General features: G+C 40.5%; 1 protein-coding gene across 9 annotated transcripts in view; it reads right to left on the reverse strand.

Moving 5' to 3' along the window:
* Dnajc6 (DnaJ heat shock protein family (Hsp40) member C6) overlaps positions 1 to 23023 on the reverse strand; it is a 160555-nt gene that overhangs the window by 45075 nt on the left and 92457 nt on the right. For 8 of the 9 annotated variants that reach the window (XM_048815222.1, XM_048815224.1, XM_048815230.1 and 5 more), the window contains 3 exons: positions 4029 to 4179; positions 2956 to 3005; positions 2701 to 2849 (listed from right to left, as the gene is read on the reverse strand). In XM_048815222.1, the coding sequence (XP_048671179.1) occupies positions 2701 to 2849; positions 2956 to 3005; positions 4029 to 4162 (333 nt within the window). In that variant the 5' untranslated portion in view covers positions 4163 to 4179. Of the gene's footprint in view, positions 1 to 2700; positions 2850 to 2955; positions 3006 to 4028; positions 4180 to 20225; positions 20250 to 23023 lie in introns of those variants that run through there. The other variant, XM_015484903.2, reaches the window with a different exon arrangement.

Here is a 23023-nt window from a genome sequence, read left to right on the forward strand (position 1 = left end):
TGTACATTTAAGCATCCATGGTTGGAGCATGGACTTTGAGGGTAATGAAGAACAGTAAAACCTGAAGCCACAGAGACAGGCAAAGGCCAGATCATGAAAAGCTTCCTAAGACAAATTCTACCATTTGCATAGACAAGAACTGACCCTGTTCCTTTTACCTCTATCAACCTTACTCCCGTTTTCAGGTCCAGCTGTCACTTCTGTCTTCCTGAACTGGACTCCCTCAGCAGGTTTTACAAATATTATTTGCATCTGTCTTGAATATGACCTGGGTTCTCTCTCCAAGTAGGCTTAAGAGCCTTGAAGATAAGAGCCAAATATTTCTTTTATATCTATACCTATTAATATTTCTTGACATATTTGTTCTTTTAAGAAACATTTATTAGCTATGCCAGGCATTGTTCTAGATATCAAACAAAATAAACATTCTCTCTGCTCTCCTAGGCCAAGAGAGAGCAGCCCAGGGCAGATGCTTAAAGCATAATTCCTGATTCCTTTATTAAATTGTTAAATGCAGTCAGAAAATCTTAACTATACCAAAAAATGCTTTTCTTTAAAGATTTGTTTATGAAGACTGCTTTTTATAAATACTATTCAACATCTTCATAATGTACAATTCCTTCTATAGTGATATTATATCTTTATTTACTTTTTTGAGGGAAAATGTTCCAAACTATCACAAATCTTTCAAAACCAAATAAAATTCCATGAAATATTGTGCAGAATATTCCACTGTCCTTCAGTTATGAAAATGATGACTCAAAAAAACCACAATTAAAATATTTAATTTACATCAAGTTAGAAACAGAATGTTTACCTACATTTTGGTTTAATGTTAATGAATTTGCTCTGAATTACATAAAAGATGGAATAAAGTCAGAATGATAGTTTACTACAGTGAATTTATAAGAGGTACACTTAAAAACTGCATTATAAAATGGCAACTTAGATCTAACCACTGCAGAATGATTTTATCAATGTGTGTCAGAGTCGTCTCCACCACAATAGGTAGAGCAGCATCCAGAAGTTGTCAGAAATGAGGATTCTCACCCCACCCCTGTCCTACTGAATCAGAAATATGTATTTAACAAGGCTTTCAAGATATTCTGAGGCACACTAAATGTTAAGACTATTCTAAGGACACGCTGAAAAAAAACTCTTTAACAAAACTCTCCTGTATCTTATTAAATATTAGTACAGGAAGAGGTCTCAGCATATGGGACAGCTTTCTTGTCTCTACAGAGGTGCAAACTGAAGCCCAAAGATTATTAATGGCAATTGGAATTTGGAGTAAAGGGTGCTCCAGCATCCATGCTGAGATCCTTAGTACACAACATTGATGGCCATCTATGATTTTGCACATCTGAAATCAAGTAGAAAGCCCTTTCTAATTCATTAAAAGACCCAGATGAGCCAGGCATGGTGGCACATGCCTATAATCCTAGTAGCTCAGGAGGCTGAGGCAGAAGGATCATGAGTTCAAAGCCAGCCTCAGCAAAAGTGAGACACTAAGAAACTCAGTGAGACTCTGTCTCTAAATAAAATACAAAATAGGCCTGGAGATGTGGTTCAGTGGTCGAGTGTCCCTGAGTTCAATGCCTGGTACCCAAAAAACACAGACCCAGATGAAGTTGTAGTACCAATCATATCTAAAGGCTTACTAAAAATATTTGAAGAAGTTCTTGAAAGAGAAAAAGCCTTATTGTATGAGTAAATCTGGAATTCACTGGCCAGAAATATCAAGTTTGACATCAGATTCAAACCCAAGCCAGCTCTTAGTTCCTTAAACAGCCCAAAAGTAGGAATATTTCTCTAGCCCCATTGGAAAAGCTACTTTAAAAGAATAACTCAGCTTTTCCCTGTCAGCCTAGGGTAATGGTTAAGAATACAGGTCTTAAGTCACCTACTGGATGTGTGATCTTGGGCAAGTTACCTTCTCTCTCTGCACCTGAGTTTCTCCATTATCTCAAAGGACTGATGAATTATATGTGTCATTGCATGTAAAGCTCCCAATGCAGTGTAAGTGCTCTATAAATATTGGCTACCACTCTCACTTTTATTAATATTAGTAATAGTATTACCAAACCTATAGTGTGGACTATTTTTATGTTATCCTTCACTTATGAAAGTAGCATCTTTACTGAATGTCAGATGTGTATTTTCATTATTAATGGTGTGTCTATACTAATCTAGCCACACTGCCTCATTGTTTGTGTGTGTATGTGTGTGTGTGTGTGTGCATGCGTGTGTGATGCTAGGATCCAACCCAGGGCATTGAGCATGCTAGGCAAGCATTCTACCCCTGAGCTACATCCCCAGCCCCACTGCCTCATCTTGATTCCCAAGTAGAAAGGTCAAAGACCTAATTAGTGTTGGAGTGTAAGGGTAGTCAACTTCCCTATGCAACAGTTCAATCTCTAATTTGAACCTTGTGAACAAGTTCTAAGAACCAACCAAGCACCAAGTGATTGATACCCCAATTTAGATAGAATTTCATTAATAGAGATACTTTCCTAAAAATTTCCTCAAAGAAAATCTTCAGAACATCTTATAACAGCCTAATAAATATTTCATGGACAGAAGTTTCCAGAGTTTTTAGTTTTTCATATAGTTAAAGGTAAAGGCTTTGAAGACATCTCGTAAGAGAAAAAAACAGCCTATGATGTCTCAGCAAGCAATCGTAGGGCTAAAATTCCTTACCCTGCTGTGAAACTTGGCAGTTCGGTAAGACTTGGGTGACAGATTGTAGACTGTGTAGTGATCAAGATGTCTGGAATCCAAAAAGCTCCGAATGTCATCAACCTGATTCCTGAATCCTATGTCAACATTGTCCAGGGGAAAGGACATCACTAGGAGAAGTCACACAGAAATACAACAGGTTACACAGGCCTGCTATCACAATGAGCAGCATCTGATGGCTGAACCAAAGAGCAGTTAAAAACATGAAAAACTTACCAATAATTCTGGAGGTAACATAAGTGAAGTCTAAATCTCCCTTTGTGTAGCTGAAAGTGAGACAGGAAAGGGTACAAATTAAAATGATCTAAATATGCCAAGATTTCTCTCTACCACTTGGACATCATGAACTGGGACATTTCTGTCCAGCAGGCATATCTTGACTCCCCTCGAGCCCTTCACTAACAAGAAAGCATAGCTGAGAAAAAACAGTCCGCACCCTCAGGGTACAAATACACCACTCCAACTAGTACATTCCAATGCCCCATGGATGCTGCTTCTTGAATAATCTCTGCTTATTTATTTATACTGATTGTTTCAGCCTCTCTGCTGAAATCTTTCCTCTAAATATGAGCAGCGAAGGGGTAGGGGAAAAAGTGATTGAGAAAGCACAAATGATACTTTTTTTCAGCCTATCAAGGTCCTGGTTGGGAATTGGAAGGGTAAATTTTACTTTTGAACCAATATCAAAATGCTGATTAATATATTGAACTTGGCATTTGAATTTCTGATTCAAAACTGAATACTGTAACTTGGAGTAAACCTATAATTTTCTAATAACCTGAAAATAAAACATAATTCATATAATTTTTGTAATTTTTATATAGTGCAAGAGTAGAAAACTTCTGCCATTATCTTAAAGGACTAGTAGGATATAAAAGTTCTGTTTGGATTACAATCCACATGTATTATTTATTTGGACTGCATATGCTTTATTTTCTCATTTAATCCCCAATCCACCCAACAACACAAATCCTATCAGAGTATAAAAGTAAAGCTCAGAGAATTAATTAACTTGCCTTAGGTCACATGGTTAACAAGCACAAAATAGTGCATGAGAACCCAGGATGTCTGATTCTAAAGCCAGGAACGACAAGCATTGTACCCTAATGCACTAGTGAGCTGAGTCCTCCCAGCCTGTGCTTGTAACTTCATGGCTTCAGTGACATTCCTCAGCTATCAGTTCCCTTGCAATTATATGACAAAACAGACAATCTTTGAACCAAATAAGCAGTTGGCAGCAACCAGATGAGCATGGGTTCTGCTAACTTAACCAGGAAGAATGCACATACCTGGCCACCGATTGTATAACTCTAGAAGATGTGTCTTTGAGGGTGTCTTTCAAGTTGTCCTTGAGGTTACTGAACAGCCTCCCTGCTCCTCCTTTCACCATGTCAAAAAGACCTCCCCCATAGCTGGGCTCCATGTCTGGAGACGAGGCACCTGCCAAGGAAAAACAAAAGAAGGTGGTGATGACACAGACCATGCTGAAAACCAGTCCCTCTTCATTCCTAAACGTTCACACACCATCTTTGGGAGTCTAGATCAGAGATTCCTAGAAGTTACATCCACTCTCAACTGAGTTACAGTAATGTTGCTGGTCTCAGAGGAATGTCCTTCACTGGATCCCAGGCACAGAAACCTCGAGAGATGTACTGCAAACACCGTAGCCACTAGTCACGTGTGGCAACTGAGCACCTGAAGTACAACTGGCCCTACCTAACTGAGAAGTCCTGTAAGTATAAAATAGACATCCAATTTCAAAAACTTGGTGTTAAAAAAATAAATAAAATATTTACATTTGTTACATGTAAAATGATAGTATTTTAGATATACTGAAATAAATCATATTACTTCAATTCATTCCACCTATTTCTTTTTACTCTTTTAACGTGGATACTAAGATATTTTAATTATCTCTGTGGCCTACATTATGTGACTTTTGGGCAGTGCTGCTCAAAGAGGCTGCTGAGGAAGAGCAGAGGCAGCTTAAGAGAGTCCAGGGGTCTCCGCTGCCCTTTAGTGGGGCGACTGTTAGAAGGCCCAAGGTGGTCCCTCCCACTCATGAAAAATACCTTATAAAAGGTCTTGATAAGAGCTTTAGGCTAAGGACATACAGTGGTCATGGGTGTTATCTGCAAAATATTTCAGGTTGTGTTTGATTGCAGCTTCATAAAATTGTACTTTCTGACTCCTTATGGTAAGTTCTAGTTCAAGACTTCTCAACCTCACCCCCTTGATATTTGAGGCCAAATACTTCTTTGTATCTTAGGGAAATGGGGGGGGGGGGCGTTCCTGCCCATAGGGTGTTTAGCAGCATCCCTGGCCACTATAGGGGTCAGTACTATCTATGGTTTCAGGCATCAACAGCAGGGTCTTGGAATGTACCCAATAAGCAGATAAGGGAGAACTGCTGTATTTTATGATTTCCCTGATTATTAAGGAAGGGATATCTTTTGTTTTATTTATTGGCCAGGCAGCTGTTTTCTAAATCATACTTCAGGTACTTTTTCAATTCCTAGATGCCATTTAGATGTTCATACATATACCTCTAAGCACATGTTGACTGTCATGTTCTTAAATCAAAAGAGCCTTTAAAACCTAAATTTTCATTAGGCATCTTTTTGAAAATGAATCTCTATTAGAAATTTTGAAGAAACAAATGAATGGCTACAGGGACCAACATCACCAATGTCCACTGCTTACTGAGCTTTCCTATGCAACATGAGTTCTGCTCAGCCCTTTTTTTATTTTTAATATTTTTAGTTGTAGTTGGACATAATACCTTTATTTTTATTTATTTATTTTTATGTGGTATGAACCCAGCGCCTCACATATGCTAGGCGAGCACTCTACCGCTGAGCCACAACCCCAGCCCCTCTGCCCAGCCCTTTATGATGGTGCAGTTCACATAGTGAACTTTACAGATGAAGAAATGAAGGCTCAAAGAAAGGATATAGCTCATCTAAGATCTCAACTAACAAGTAAAAGGGCCCACAATTCAAACCCAGCTCTGTGCAATTTTGAAGCGTATGCTAATCAACCGTTTCCCACTGTTCTACAGCTACACATCAGCTCGTGATCCTAACAGCTGCCATCAGGATGGTCCCTATCTGCATGATACACAAGTGCCCCTCTCCTATTCCTTGCTCTCTTCCTTTCCTCTGGCTCCTTTCAGCAGCAGATGTCCCCGCAACTCTTCCTTTCCTCTGGCTCCTTTCAGCAGCAGATGTCCCCGCAACAAGCGCCCTCATAAATCACTGCATCTGTCAGACTAACCGAATCTCATTACTGGGAGGCCTGAGCCTCTGCTTCTCTGCCCTTGATAAAATGCCAGGAACTGGTCCAAACCACAGCTCCACAGATTAGTATGAGAAGGTTCCCTATGAAATAGGGCACATTAGTTTTCTTTAAACACATCCCCATGCAAAAAATCTACCATTCTCATTTTAAACACAGTGAGGATAGGGCAGCAATAAAAAAAATTATAATTCCCCCATTTCCACCCCAAATTCCCACTTCAGCCTGAACATCCTTCTGACACATGGTTGTTCTAAGAGATGACATGAAGTTGCCTACAAATCTCTGACTCTCAGTTTTATGCTGGGACATAACTTTAAGGCCACAACCTATTAAAAGATAAAAATGTCCTTGATTATCTAAAAATGAGACTCTCGGCATCATTCAGGCTACACGCTCTGCTCATTAGAACCTTGGGAAGCCGAAGAAACCAGAATAACCTGCCAGAACCCATCTGTAACCCTCATATGCCCAAAATATGTCACACCAACCAACACACGAAAAGAAAGAAGGGGAGTGCCATTTTCTTTGCCCTACTGGTTCCTTTAAGCTGGTATTCCGCTTCCCCCCCACACCCCAAGGAGCTACTGAGTGCTGAAAGCACAGATTCTGCAAGGATAAGTTAGCTTCAGCTGGTCCAGAGAAGGAGCCAAGGAGTTTCAAAGCCCGAGATGACAATGAGGGAAACGATGCAGTCAGAAAGTGACATTTAGAAGAAAACAATGCCAACAGCAGATCAAGGGTTAACAAGCCTGATAGCCAAATCCAGTTCCTTGTCTGTTTTTGTACTATCTGTGAAATAACATGGCTTTGACATCTTTAAATGACTGAAAAAGTTGAAGGAAGAACAATGTTTCATAATGTGATGATTTCATGAAGATTGAATTTCAACATCTAAAGGTAAACTTCATTAGAATGCAGGGCTGGGGGCGTGGTCAGTGGTGGAGCACTTGCCTGGCCTGTCTGAGGGCCTGGGTTCCATCACCGGATCCACAAAACCGAATGAATGAACAACACAGCTCCCCTTAGGTGTTTATATATCGATGATGGCTGCTTTGGTGCTGCCAGGGCAGAGCTGAGTAGTTGAGACACAAGCCTGTGGCCCATAAAGTCTGAAGTATTTACTATGTCGTCCTTTACAAAAGTTTTCCAGCCTCTGCCCAAATTGTACAAAATCCTTGCATCCTTAGGAATGCTAAGCTTGACACCTTGGCTAAAATGGTTGCCAGCAGGAAGAACACTGGATAGGGTCACCAAAAGCTCCCGCAGGATCTACAGATCTAAGAGAGATGGGGTGGGAGGACAGAGCTGAGCAAAAAGAATGACATCCAAAAAGAAAGGTCCAGGTCTTTACCTCTCGGACCTCAAGCAGATTCATGTTCCATGATATCTTGATATTTGAAAATTGAAGCCCACAGAAAACTAGCATCAGAGAAGTGCACTCTTTCCCATGTCATTCCCAAGGATGCAGTAAGCCAGTTTTTGTTGGTATGCCTAGTACTTAGGAGATGGGACATAGCACCCTCCCTCTTCTAACTTATAGGACCCCACCACATGTATCGCCTGATGGGTTCTTATTCACAAAACTGGTGTTTCCTGGGAGAGAATTTCCCCCTCCTGCTGGACTTTAGGTCACTTATTAATATCAAGCTTCATTCCAAAATGGCTTGAGGTAATTCAATAATTATTTGGAAAAGCGATCTTTCAGAGAACCAGCACAAATGTTGAGGCTGGTCTTACCTCCTTACTGTGACTAGAAAGAGAGGAAAGTTGATGTGGCTGCTCCCCATACACATTTTATTCACTTGTTGGCCATCATCAGTGAGATACTGAGAAGTCCCATGGCAGAGCCAGGGAAATGCTGAGGAAGGCTTCCCAGCTCATGGTGCAGCTCCTCCCCAAGCACTTCCCCTCCTCCTGCAGTGGGCACCTGGGATACACCTCCATAGGGTACTATCATCAAAAGAAGGTTGGGGTTGTGGCTCAGTGGTAGAGCGCTTGCCTACCCTGTGTGAGGTACTAGGTTCGAGTCTCAGCACTTCACATAAATAAATAAAATAAAAGTCCACTGACAACTAAAAACATATTTAAAAAAGAATATTGGTATGCAAAGATTTGGGGGGAAAAGAAGATATTCACTGAAGTGCTGTTTGGAATGGCAAAAAATAGAAATCAGAGAAATACAAATCATGTATTTTCCAATAATTAGGAAATTGGTCAAGTATTTCTAATAATTTCATGTAATAATATATTTATAATTAACTATTGAATATATATATATGTCATTAGCTATTCAAGGCACTTTATAGAAAAATACAGACACTTATGGTAAAGGGTAAAGTGGAGAATGAGCAGAACACAAAACATTACACACAATACAATCTCAGTTTTGTGAAAGAAAAACATTTGTGTTTAGACAAAGAATTCAAAAGTCAGCGTGGCTCAAGCGGTAGCGCGCTCGCCTGGCATGCACGGGGTGCTGGGTTCGATCCTCAGCACCACATAAAAATAAAATAAAGATGTTGTATCTACCAAAAACTTAAAAAATAAATATTAAAAAAATTCTCTCTCTCTCTCTCTTTAAAAAAAAGTCAGAGTAAACATAAAATAATAATAATAACTCTAATTTACTGAATGCCTACTATGAACCAGGCACTGATCTAAATTCTTCATAGACAATCACCACTTAATCATCACAACCACTCTGTGAAGGTAGCCCTGTTGCTCTCCACAATCACAGGACGAAACAGATGTAAAGACACCCCGGGGACTCGCCCGAGGTTCCACAGTTGGTAAGCCAGGATTTGTAGCCAGGTTGCTCCAGATTCCAGGCTTTGATCCACTACATTTCCAAATTAGTTACAGCAATTATATCTAATGATTTCTGGGAAAATGAGTGATTTTTGTTTATATGGTTACATTTTTTAAATTTCCTACAACTTACATGGTTAGTTTTATAATTAAAAATATGCTATATAAAATAAAGACAAAGTTGAATGCTCTGCTATTCAAGTTCATTCTGTCCTTCCTCGACAGCTGTGGAGACCTCCTTCCTCGAGCGTGACTCATCAGAGCTCACAGTTATACAACAGTTTCTCAGCCAGGGCTGGAAGAGGCAGCCAAACACTGCCCATCAGCCCTCCATCAGCTTTTGGGGCTCTGCATCTCCAAGAAGGCTCAGGGCTAGCCAGGAATATCCTTCTGTACTTGACTCACCCTAAGACCTGAGAGCTGGCTTCACCATGGTGGTATCTCACTCGGCTCTAATGTAAATATTCAAGATAATCCAGCAGGTCAAAGACAGGAAACCATGGCAGAGGACTCTTGGCAATTATTGCAGTTTGGAGGACATTGACCTTCCTCAGCAGGCCCCCTGGGCCGCCACAAAGACTCTTCCATAGAACACTACCCTTTCCTCTTTCCAGAAAGTCTTTGTCACCCAGTTCTAGTAGCTCTTGTTATTCTCAGGATCAGCCTGCTTGAGGAATGACTGATAAACTGAATGTTGGCATTAAGATCTAGTAGTGTTCAAGTTTCTTTTCACCAGTGGGCTTTACCTTCTGGGGTTAAGTGTCACAATTGCTACTACAAGTGTCCCCTCCTGCATCAACAAGGTTGACAACTGTAGGACAGATATCCTGAAAACTAAAGTGACTCTGCAGAGGAGCACCATTAGCTCCTGCCCTAAGAAAATGCCATTGCTACCGGACACAGTGTTGCACGCCTGTAATCCCAGCAGTTCAGGAAACTGAGGAAGGAGGATCGTCACTACAAAGCCAGCCTCAGCAAAAGTGAGGTGCTAAGCAACCCGGTGAGACCCTGTCCCTAATAAAAATACAAAAAATAGGGCAAGTATGTGGCTCAGAGGTTCAGTACCTCTGAGTTCATCCCTTGTACCCCCACCCCCAATAAACTGTGTGATCTTGAAGTTATCATTATACTCCTCTGGGCTCTGGGCCTCTTCCTTACACCACCCCCATAAACTGAAACTATTAACAAAAACTTTGCTACATGCTTCATATCATCAACAGGATCAAATGAGACCATGCACAATATGATTTGTAAGTAATGAGATGTTTTCAAATGATTAAGAATTTTAATTTTAATTCTTAGAAATTCAGCTCTCATGGTAAATTAGTCCATAGTTTGCCTACCTCAGGTTGCCCAGGAGTTCAACTAGAATAAAAATTTCACAAAGAATCAATTAAGCCAAAATAATTTTTGGGACACTTTCTGTGCCAAACAAGAGGTTAAACATTTGTTTTAGTCAGCTTTCTCACCGCTTTGACTAAAAGATCTGATCAGACCAATTTTAAAGGAGGAATAGTCTATTGAAGGCTCACAGTTTCAGAGGTCTTAGTCCACAGAAGACTGGCTCCACTCCTCAGGGCTCCAGGGGAGGCTGAACATCATGACGGGGGAGTGTGGCAGAGAGAAGCAGCTCACATGATGATTAAGAAGAAGAGAGAGAGGAGACTCTACTCTCCAGATACAAAGTATACCCTATAGCCATGCCCCAATGAACCACTTTCTCCAGCCACACCCCACCTGCCTCCAGTTACCACTCAGTTAATCCCCTCAGGGATTAATCCACTGATTGATTAGGTTAAGGCTAGAACCCAATCATTTCTCCTCCAAACCTTCTTGCATTGTCTTCCATGTGAGCTTTTGGGGGACACCACATCTAAACCACAATGACATTAAACAAAGTCATCACTGTTAACATGGGCTTTACATCAGCCAGAACTGGTTTGGATCCCATTACTGCTACTAGCTGGATGTACAGTGTGGAGAAGCTAAGTAACTTGTCAAAATCTAGATGTCCTTATCTGTAGAATGAAAACACTGATACAATATCGCAAAGGAATGGGGGAGAATCTATAAGAGACAGTTCTGTTAACATTCAGCATAATGTCTGACATACTGTGAGCAATTAACAAAAAACAGGTAACTGGGGGTATGGAAAAAGACAAAGCAATGAAAATGTTGCTTGCAGCAAAGTCAAGTAGCCTCAGCCCAAAGGTTAAGGCCTAGTGAAGGGTTAAGACAGATCAGAGATGAAAACAAGGGAGGAATCTCTTCCTGGAGCTTCCAGCCACAGCACAATGAAACCTTGCACTCGGGAGTTCAGAACCATGAATGTGAACAGAAGTGGACCTTTCTACAGCTCTTAGATTACCCCTTTCCATCCTGAAGTGATCTGGTGGATGGTGTGGGGACCTATCATGAGCTCTCAGCAGAACTTATCTTCAGGTTCTCACAGATTCAGTGGTGCTCAATCTTGAAATACTGCAATACTTCTGGACTATCTGGCATATAATAGAGCTATTAAAATGACAAGTCACATTGCACAGCAGCAGCCCTGGACAGGTCTGGCAACTGCTCAACAGACCAAAGGGGCAGTAGCCGGGGCTTGTGCAGCATCCACCAGCAGCTGCAGAGAAGCCTGGTACTGGCAGGCAGAGGCCTAGGGCAGCTGGGGCCAATGATTCAGGATTTTGGGGCCCAGGCCACATAGGAAGCACAGGCAGCCAAGTGTATCATATCTCTTACAAGCCAACAGCAGGCCCAGCCCTCCGTGGTCTAAAACAAGGTGCCAGGGTCTTTACAGTGACTGAGATGGTTAATCTTGATTATCAAATTAATTCGAAACACCTAGAATTAAGAGATTTCTGAATGGGTCTATGTTTCCAGGGTATTTCCAGAGATGATTGGGATGCAGGATGGCAACATGACAATGTAACCCCTCCCTGAACATGGGGGGCACTGTCCAATAGACTGGGGACTGGTTGGAACAAAAGACAGAAGAAGGAAACCGTGAGGGATGCAAGCTCCACTCTTGGGCAGGTGCATCTATTGCTGCCGCCGCGGTCCATAGGCATGGAACACCTTCAGCCTTCCAACATGGACTCTCACCAGTGACCCTCCAGGGAGTTTCTAGGCCTTCAGTTTCGGATGGGGGCTGCATCATGGTCCCTTTTGTTCGCGGCTCCAGCTTCCTGAACTGAGCTGTTACTGGTTTCTCCAGCTCTCCAGCCAACAGAGGGCCGTTGTGGGGCTACCCACCTTCTAATCATGTTAGCCAATCTGATAAACCCCTTTAATAATCACACATATACTTACCCTGTTGCTCTGTTCCTCTAAAGAACCTTGACAAATATGATAATCAATTTAATAGGGAAGTTGATGCAAGGGTCTGCTACTATTTCCTACACCAAACAGTGGAGGTCATTTAGCTAGTGAAAAGAAACCTTCCAAAATCAGCAAAAAACTTGGAAATTAGAGTGATATATAACTTGTGTTGTAAGTTATCATCTGGTAAATAATTTTAATATATGCATATACTTTTGTTTATAAAAAAGGAATATTTTATGTCATGTATATTATCATACCAGTTTCAATTTTTTTTATTATCATTGCAGATTCCATAATATCAGCACGTACACCATTTCTGCACTCGTTTTTTAGGTCTTTGCTGAAATAGCACCTGATTATGGGTCTGTATCCCCAGACGTTTCTCATGCTATGTAGCCACGGGAGAATGACATAATCAAGGACTCAAAAAAAAATACAAAAATTTGGGAATGAATTAGATGATTCCCTAAGTTCCCTCCAGTTCTAAATCTCTTTGACACTATGATCACTATATAAAGGCCTTCTATTAAACAAATATTCTAGACTAGGCACACGGCTAAGTAGTTTCCATAGACGACTAACCTGGACTCTCGTGCTATGCACAGCAGCAGGTGAGAATCTCACTAAGGAAAGCTGAGCCTTGGTTAACTTTAGTAATGGTAATGACCAAATGAGAATGAACCTAGGGTTTACTGGTTACAAGGCCTCTGCTCGTTTCCACCTCTCCATCCTGCCTTCTTTCATGAGGGACTTTATCTCTCATGCTCCCACTCTTCTACCTCACTCTGTACCTCCACCCCAAGACTCAGAGCAGTCTGATCAATATTAAAATTACTTGCAAATGTATCAGTTCCCCCTCAACCTCACTGATCCTGGGTCCCTTGAATAATAGGGAACATGTTTCTAGCTGTGTCCTAACCCCAAAGGCCTTAACACTGTTCCGAGAACACAGTAAGCACTCAATAAATGTATGTGTAACTGGACTATTATACAAAGCAGGACCCAGAGAGAAGATGGCAGAGATGGAATGGAGGATGGCATATGGACCTTGGCAGGGAACTGGCCTTTGCCTAACCGTAAGCAGATGCTTTCACTATTTCTTACACTTTGAATTTCTGATATCAGCAGTGATTCTTCCAGAATCTATTGAGCCTGCTCACCAAAGAGATAAAAAGAAGGCCCATGATTTTTCCATTTCATCAGGCAGAGTCAGGTACATAGAGTCATAGAAGTGAACATCCTCCTTCAACCTGAAAGGAAGCAACTCAGACTTGCCACAGCCTAATATATGATGGGATATTAGCAATGTCCTCTGTGTCTCAAAAGATACACCAGGAAGATAACATGATTACCCAGATCATTACTATAATTAATTTTTTTAAAAATATATTGATATTTAAAATTAACATGAAATCAACTACATATCTAAAATGTAAATATTTAATAAATGTTGACAAATATATGTGTATCACACATGCACATACATTATTAATTCTTGCAGTATATATGAGTCTGCTGTGAGGCAGCATCCCATCTGTACCCAAGACAGTGAAAAGACAGAGTACAATACAGCACTGTAGCAATTACACACGCATACATTAGGCTCAAAGGGATCTCACACCAAGAACCAAATCAGAAGAGAGTCCTCTATTTCTCATTAAATGTAACATACCTAGACCTCCTGGAAAGTAGGGATCCTCTCACCATCCCTCACAAAGCAAGGATGACTTTGAACACAAAACAGCTTCTATCAGTATTTTAAATGTGACCCTTCATCTGGGATCCTTACCTAAAACATGAATTCCTGATTTCCTCTTCTGCCTATGATACAGTAAATAGAATTGGATTTGACCTCCTGTGATAAACCGGATAAGTTATATGAAATATCTGTTTTAGACCAAAAGGACTGGGGCTTTTGAAAGAAGGGAAACACACAGAGGAGTTCACAGCAGCCCAACTCTCTGCCTGCTACATAAAGGGAGTTAGGGCCTAAGCAGAACAGTGGTCTTGCTGAGCTGCAGAGCCAGGGATTAAAGATACAAAAGCTGCTGAGAAGCTGGGCTGTGTGAGGCTATATAAAAAAATAAATAAATAAAGAGTAGAACAGTGTGGGAGATGGAGGTGGGGAGGAAAAGGGGAAGGAAGCAGAAGTCTGCAAGGAAAGTCACCTTGTCCTTGGCTGAGGTCTAGGCTGTGAATATACAAAGTGAGACTTCATAAAGGCCCAGGAGAGACTGCCTGCTGGAGGGCCGAGAACCAAATCAGTACTGTAGAACAAAGGTACACAGCTGTATTCCAGAATTTCCACATCAGAAAGACCATATCCACACTAGGAATAAGGATGGCAGCCTAAGGTAAAGGCCTTATGCCGGCACTAAGTTTAAAACCACAATAGGCCCACTTTAACAAAGAATGAAACAATCCTGACAGGAGCAGAGGATGTGCCCGTAACTTAACTGTCTTCCAGAATAAAATTCAATGAGCTTTAAAGGAAAAGGACAATCCAGACTTCTTACAAAAGTATCACCACAATGTCTCTCATACAATTTAAAAAATTAAAAATAAAAAAACTGGAGAAGTAAAGACACAGGGGAAATTGACAATAGAAATTGATATTGAAATTAGCAGACATGAATTTTACAGCTCCAAAATATCTTCAAAGATGCAAAGAAAAAGTAGTCTCAGTGAGTTAATAACAAAGAATGTAAAGGAAAAAAAATATCAAGAATTAAAAAGTATAACATCTGAAATGAAATTTTGCTAACTGATCTTAAGAGATTAGAAGCTACAAAAGAAAATGTTAGTGAACTTGGAAATAGAGCCATTAAAAATTTCTAACCTAAACAACAGAGAAAAAAAAATAGAATCTCAGTAACCTGTGAGACATCAAGTTGTATCAAGTAAGTAAAGCACAAGAAGGAAAGGAGAAGAAAAGGGATGGAACAAAATATTTTGTTCTAAAATTTCTCAGGACTGAATGTGTAGCTCCATGGTAGAGTGTTTATCTAGCATGTGTGAGGTGCTGGGTTCGATTCCTAGCACTGCAAAATAACATAAAATAAGATAAGGTTTTCCCAACGGCAGAACTTGGCACTACTGACATTGTGGGCTGATGATTATTTGTTGTGGGGGCTGTCATGGAGGTTGTTGAATATTTAGCAGCATGAGTGACCTCTAGTAACTATATTCTAATAGTATCTTCCTCAACCCCGCAGGAGACAGGCAAAAAATATCTCCAGATATTGCCAAATAATTCTTAGAAGAGCTAAACTGTCCCTAGTTAAGAACTACTGTGATAGATACAAGTAACTCAGCACACCCCGAGGAAGATAAATACACAAAGAACCACCTTAGGGAATCTTAGTAGCAGATAGAAAAAAAAGACACATTACATGCCAAGGACAACAATGTGAATGATGGCTGAACTTATCAGAGGCAGCTAAGGTCAAAAAGCAATACAAAGACGTTTAGAGTGCTGACAGAAAAAAAAAGGAAATCCTTTAAAGAAACAAAAATGAGAGAATTTGTTAGCAGCTGGCCTGCACTACAAGAAATGCTTAAGTTCTTTTGGCATAAGGAAAATGTTTCTAGATGGAGACTTCAATATACAGGAAAGAATGGAAAGAATATACATGGTAAATATGTGGATAAATATAAAAAACAATTTTCTTTTTTCTCTCTTATTTCAAAGACAACTGTCTCAGGTAAAAATAGAAACACTGTATTATAAGGTTATTATGTAGACGTAAAATATAGTCAAAATAGCATCAAAGATGGGAAGAGGGTAAATCAAATTCCACTGTTATAATTTTTTTTTCATTTCGAGTACCTATAGATTAGTAAAAGAATGCATATTGAAATCAATAAAATAACTACATACCAAACAAAGAAAAAAGAAAGACACAGCCAAAAAGTTAACAGAAAAGTTAAAATTTCATATTAAAAATTTATGATTAATCCTAATAAAGCTGAAAAGGAAGAGAAACAAAAATAGAAGAAACAATTAGAAACAAATAACAAGACACTACATTTATCCCAACCATATTAATAATTAAATGTAAATGGACTAAACACTATTATTAAAAAGCAAAGACTGTCAGACTAGATAAAAGCAAGACAAACTATATATTATTTACAAGGGATGCATTTTAGTTATAAAGTCATAGACGGTGGACACTAAAAGGAAAAGAAAAGATTAATCATGCAAAACAGTAAACAAAAGAAAGCAGATATGTCTACAATTATATCAGACAAATTAATTTCAAGACAAGGAATACTCCAGAAATAAAGAGGAATGTTTCATAATAATAATCTTTCCAAAGCTACAACAACCTAAAAATATGTATGTGCCTAAAAACACAGCTTCAAAATACATAAAGCAGAAATGCACAGAACAATAAGATTAAAGAAGACGCATCCATGTTCACACAGATCTAGATTTTTAAACCTCTCTCAGTAACTGAGAGAACAAGTAAACAAAACATTAGTAAGTGCACATGGAGTACTTAAACAATAATATTGTCTTAGTCTGATTGTGTCATCAGAACAAAATGCCCAAGACTGGGTAATTTATAAATAATACAAATTTATTTCTCAGAGATATGGAGGCTAGGAAGTTCAAGATCAAAGAACTGACAGGTTCGGTATCAGGTGAAGGCCCATTCCTCATATATGGTGCAGTCTAGGGGTCCTAACATGGCAGAAGGGACAGAAGCAGAGACAGACGGATGCATTATCCTCACATGGCAGAAGAGCAGAAGCACCAAACTCACCCCTCAAGCCCTTCCATAAGACATTAATCCAATCACCAGGGCAGAGCCCTCATAGCCTAATCACTTCCCCCAAAGCTCCACATCTTAGTATTACCACCACAATGGAGATTAACTTTGAACATGAGTTTTGGAGGGGTCACACATTCAAACCATAGTTAAGTATCAACTACATAAGTCCTAATTGAAATGCATAGATACAGCAACCAACAATTTAAGAACATACATTCTTATCAAATGCTTACTTACATATGCCAAGGCCATAAAATAAGTCTCAACAATTTTAAAAGGTTAAAAAAAATGCACATTTCTGGGTGTGAACCCAGACTCACTGAATATCTGAAGGCACATGAGGAAACCAAGGCTCAAGTCACCCAGCTTGCAAGTCACCTGCAGAGCATGGAAATGAATACAGCTCTAACTCCAAAGGCTATGTTCCCTTTGCCATAACCTCGACTATAGTCTAGACAGGGGAGATAAAACAAACATATGAATCACCAGAAAATATTGTTCTTGGTCCCCTAATGCTGTCTACCTTGCCATGACCCTGGGTGCAATTACTTGAGAAAAGTCAGGGTGAAAACTTCGTTTATAACCTATATGTCACTGAGCTGGAAGGAGGATCAACTAAAATATGTAATAAAGAATCCTGAAATTTTGGAACTAGAAGTGCAACTGATTGGGAAAATTTTCATTTGTGTGTGAGCATATGTGCACACGTGTATATGTTTGTGTGTATGAGAGTGAGAGAGGGAGGGAGATTATGAGGTTAAGAGGAGGGGATGAGAAGGATGAAAGGAGGTACAAGACAGAGATGTAAATTCTAACTTTTTTACTTGAAAACCCACTGTTGACATTTTGGAAACTGTATTTCCTGGCAATTTTTGTGTACACTCACACATATACATTTTATGTTCTGAGCCCTTATACACAGAAATAAGATTGTACTGTACAGTTCAGGTCATGCCACTTTTCCACTTAATAGTAAAGATTAGTGTTAAAAAAATCATTATATATTTTTTGCTAACATCTTTCATAGGGCTTCATCATAATTATTAGAGGGTTTTGGTTCATTAGACTCAGCAAATATTATAAGCTATGAGCTTGAATAGGGGTTCACAGGGGCTTGTTCCCACCTTGGGTGGGGGTGCAGGTTGCTGAAAGAAGGGATTTACAGAAGAAGAGATATCTGAATCACAGTTCTGGTGGAAATGGGCTAAAGAACATTTAGCATAAGCCAGGACAGCAAGTAAAGGTCAATAAAACACCAATCAAGGAACTACATAAAAATGAAAAGGATCATAACGCAAGCATCACTTACAAATCTACTAGGGATGGTGCTAAGCTCACCCAACAATGAAACGTAGGTGTTCTGGTCTCCACTAAGCCTATGGGGACAGAGGGAGGCTCTGGGATGGCAAGTCATGTGTCAAGGCACAGGCTACAGTACACCCTGGAACCAGGACATCATGCTATCTCCTGGGGTACTGAGACAATGAAGAGGGTGTGTTGGGATGAAGGATAAAACTACGTGAGTGGTCCTCAGATACCAGAAGGCTTCAAAGAATATAAACCTTTTACCAAACTCTCTGTGTAACTGCCTACAGGATTTGGTCCTCACACTGACATAACCAATAATGAAAGAAAAGAAGAGAAAGAAAAAAAGAGGGGGGGGGGAAGAAAAAGAGAAGGAAGGAAAGAAAGAGAGAGAAAGAGAAGAAGAAGGGAGGAAGAAAGGAAAGAAGGCAGAAAGAAAGGAAGAAGAAAAAGAAGAAAAAATGTGTATCAGAGAATTTCCAAGAAGCCATTTGCCTTAGACACGGAGCTGTATACCCAGGGAAAGCACATCCTTTAGGGCATAATTCAAAAGTCAGAATTCTGTCCCAGGGTACCTGAAGGAAATTCCAAGGCAGTCCTTCAGTATCTAATTACTAGATAAATGTACTTCAGAGGCTGGCAAGCAGTCTCTGTAGTAAGTCAGGCCAAGCATGAGAGGGCTCAATGAAGCTAAGCAGACTCAGTGTGGACACAACTAAAAGCTAACTAAACAGGGAGTGAAATACTCTGAAAACGAGCCCCAAGACTAGATTTAAAAAAAAAAAAAAAAACCCTACAGTAAGCATTTGCAGAAAAATCTGCTCCCTGAGTACAAAGAGATTCTATTATTTCTTTGTTTCACTGACCTCAAGAGAAAAACCACACCGCTATTTGTAGACCTAGCTTCTGCTTGTGGAGACAGTCTCACAAATGTCTGGCTACTTCCCTGCAGCGTGGAAAAACTGACTACCAAGTAAATTCAAAGTCAGTGACAGGGCTGGTTCTGAGCTGGGTAGACTCACTGAGTCCACACACAGCAGCTATGGGTTAAAACTCAAGACCAAAGGCACAGCCTATCTACCAGGTAGTAGAAACTCAGTTCTTACCCTGCTTCAGACTCCTCCACTCAAAAAAATACCCTCCATCTGCTATTTTTCCCAAAGTCTCAACTCAACATTTATCACTTCTAGCGAACCAGAAAAGGAGAAAAAGCATTTGATATGAAGATGATGTGATTAAACTAACTCGATTTGTGTACGAGCAGAGAAGGATTCAGGACACTCCCCCTTCTTCCTTACTACCTGTGTAATAGTGGAGAGGTCAATTTATCTCTTAAGGTGCAGTTTCCTCAATTGCAAAAGGGGATCAAATGATGTCCTCCATGTACATGATGAAGTTTAAATGAGATAATAATGAAAGATAAGTACCTCTTACTCTAAGGCAATCATAAATAATGTTTGCCTATGCACACCCACCTTCTTATTCCCACTCAGGAACGTGGAGGAGATCCTACTGGACAAAAACAAACAAAACCACACACACACACACACACACACACACAGTAAGAAAGGAAAAGAGACAGAGAAATGGTATGAATCTTGAAATGCCATATCCTTCCATTAATTCAGTAAAAAGGCCAATGAATTGTTGTATAACCTTCTACAAAAAGAAAGCTATGCTGCCTTCCTCATAAATCCTTACAGAGATAAAATCCATCATTCATCAGAACACACTGTCTGCAACACTTACAACTTAGTAAATGGTAAGTTGAGGAGGGGTGTAGGTGATGGCCCTGAATTAACTAGAACATTACTCACAACTGGTCACCCCTGGGACTCAGAAAACTTCCCCTCATCTAGAGATCTCCATTGTATGTGGATTTGAACAGTACAGAGAACAGGTATCCAGGAAATGATCCTCAGATGGGAATCCTCCCATGCGGCCCCATCCCGCCTGGAGCCAGCTTACCAAGCAAAGAATGGGTCCTTCCCTGATTCCAATTGTTAACTAGCTGCTCTGGCTGTCTTTCTCACTTAATTATGCTCCAATAGTCTTGACAAGATTGGCTGGGCTTCACTGTAAATCATGACAGTGGAAATCCTAAAATAAAAGCAAGATTAATGATATGACCTCAATCTTGGCATGAAGGTCCATCAATTGGGAATAATGGCCGTAATTGAATTCTAGGCATAGCACTGCCAGCTAAATTAATTTTTTCTGAGACTAGTTTCTTCACCCAGATGAAGATAACTGAAATGTGCCAATGACAGCTAAGCCAAATACCGGGTCCTGCTGGGGAGACAGATAACTGGTTTCTTCCCTGGTATAACTGGTTGCCCAAACATCAGAACAGCCTGAAGTCACGCCACGGAGGTGCCATCGCCATCATAAGGAGACTGGAGGAAGAAACTGTGTGGCCTCTCTTCTACAGGCGGCTCCCACACAGCAATGGAAATGACACCACAAGTGCCATATAGAAAATTCAGTTACACCCAGGGCCTCCCTGAGTTCAAGACAGCTTCTGCCTCCACTTGACATGTGGCCCATCCATATTTCAGAATGGCTCTTCTATTTCCTACAGTCTTCCTGTACGCTTCTGTCTGCTTTGGGGACAAAGATTTATATGCATGTATCAATCCTCATCCAACACTGAAGAATGGGCATGACAAAGGAGGAAAGGAGGGATTGTCCTGGGATGAAGAGCAATGTGGATAAGGTGGTGCCTGTGGTATACACTGGAACCAAGATATCACAGTGCTTCCTCACAGAACTGGGAGTACATGGAGTGTCAGAAAAGGGTGAGAAGTGAGACTGGGAAGGTGCGTGGTCCTCAGACCCCAAGAAACTAGAAGGCCAAATTAACCTTCAAAGGAATAGATGAAAGCATTAGAATTATTAGAAAAGGTGTGAGGATACTTTTGTTGAAACTCACCAGACAAAATTAATTGAGAATGGGCAAAAAAAAAAAAAAAAAAAAAAAAAGCTTAGTAGGAAGCAGTGCCTAATTTATATACGTACTGAGCACCCAGTACAACACATACCACGGTAAACAATCAAAAAGGACACTTAATTGAACTGAATTGAATCTGTCAAGAAAACAAGAGCTCCAACTCACTTTTTAAAACTATAATTATTATTAGTGTGGATTAACTGTACAAAATAATTGGTTTGTGACATTTTCATACATACACAGGATGAATTGCATTCAACCGCAGCTAGATACTAACAGCAGTGGCTGTCATTTATGAACCACCTTCTGATGGCTGGGAACCAAACGACAAGTCTACATCCATCATCTTACTTGGTCCTCACAATCATGCTGCCAGGTAAGTTTTATTGTCCCCTTTATACAGATGAGCAAACCGAGGACCTGTCAATCTGCTTGGGCTGCTATAACAAAATACCACAAACAATGTGGCTTATAAACAACAGAATGTACTTCTCTCTGTTCTAGAAGCTGTGAAGTCCAAGACCAAGGTGTCAGCAACTCAGAGTCTGGCAAAGCCCATTTCCTGGTTCTAAACAGTGCCTCTTCTCTGTGACCTCACACGGTGGAGGGGCAAGCAAGTAGTTCTTTGGAATCTTTTTCAAGGACACTCATGATGGCTCTGCCCTCAGAAGCTAATTGGCTCCCAAAAGCCCCACCTCCGAACACCATTACAATGGGGTTTAAGTTCCAATACATACATCTGAGGAGGGGAGAAGACCCAAACATTCAGTCCACAGCAGCCCCCAACACCAAAAATCAATGTGCACAATCCAACCCTGGACAATTCTCAGGACACTTTGTTGCTTCTTATTAGTTGCTAAGAGTGTAAAACATAAAAGGAAATAGGCAAGCCCGAATGCTCTGCTGGAGAGCAGAAAAGCAGACCCGGGCCTCATGTCTGCTCTGTGCATGATCTAAGGATATTTTTAAGACCAGACCCCCAGCAGGGGAAAATACTAAGCATCAGTTGCCAGAAGGGAACAAATTAATGAAAACTGCCTGCTAAGACTTTGACAGGAGAGGGAAACCAGGGTCCCGCTATGATCCTGAGACTCACAAAGAGACAGCAGGGGGGCAGCTCAAGATGCTCTTTTCTAAATTAGCCTTTTCTTGCCACCCCATCCCACCCACTCCACAGGCACAGTCTTTAGGGTCAGAAGCTGCTCAGACTTTGATCTCAGGTTCATCAGCCACATGCACAAACATTCCAGAGGGGCAGCAAAGCCCAGGAGGGGGAAAGAACAAAAGCCCAAAGAACCAAACTGCAAATGCGTTCTCCATCTTCCCCAAAGAACCATCCTACAGATTTCTTAAAACTCCCCATTGTCAAGTCCCTTTGAGACAGAAAAGCACATTAGCACTAACAAACCCAGGGTCACAGCTTTCTTTCTTTGAGAAGACTGTAACAGAAAGAGCCGATAAATCATTAGCAGCATCTGGCCTCCTTGGGTGCCTTTTAGATCCCAAGTAACATGATCAGAGCTCACAGACTCTGAGATTTCAAAGACAGACGATCATTGACAACCACAAAAAGGGTATCTCAGTTAAAGGGGGACGACAGGCATGCCTGAAAGCAGGTGGCTTTCCATTAAGTACATGTGTCCTCTGCAAAACTGAAAGAATGGTTAAGAGTGGGTGGGCAGATGCATTTTAAGGATGCATTTAAATTTGTTTTCCTTCTTTAAAGGAAGGAAGGGGATTAAATGAACTCTAGATAGGGCAAGGGAGAAAAGGGGAGGGAGGGGAACAGAAGGGGCATAGGGGTAGGAAAGATGGT

This window comes from Marmota marmota, unplaced genomic scaffold (genome assembly GCF_001458135.2).
Source record: "Marmota marmota marmota unplaced genomic scaffold, marMar, whole genome shotgun sequence".
Taxonomy (NCBI): domain Eukaryota; kingdom Metazoa; phylum Chordata; class Mammalia; order Rodentia; family Sciuridae; genus Marmota; species Marmota marmota.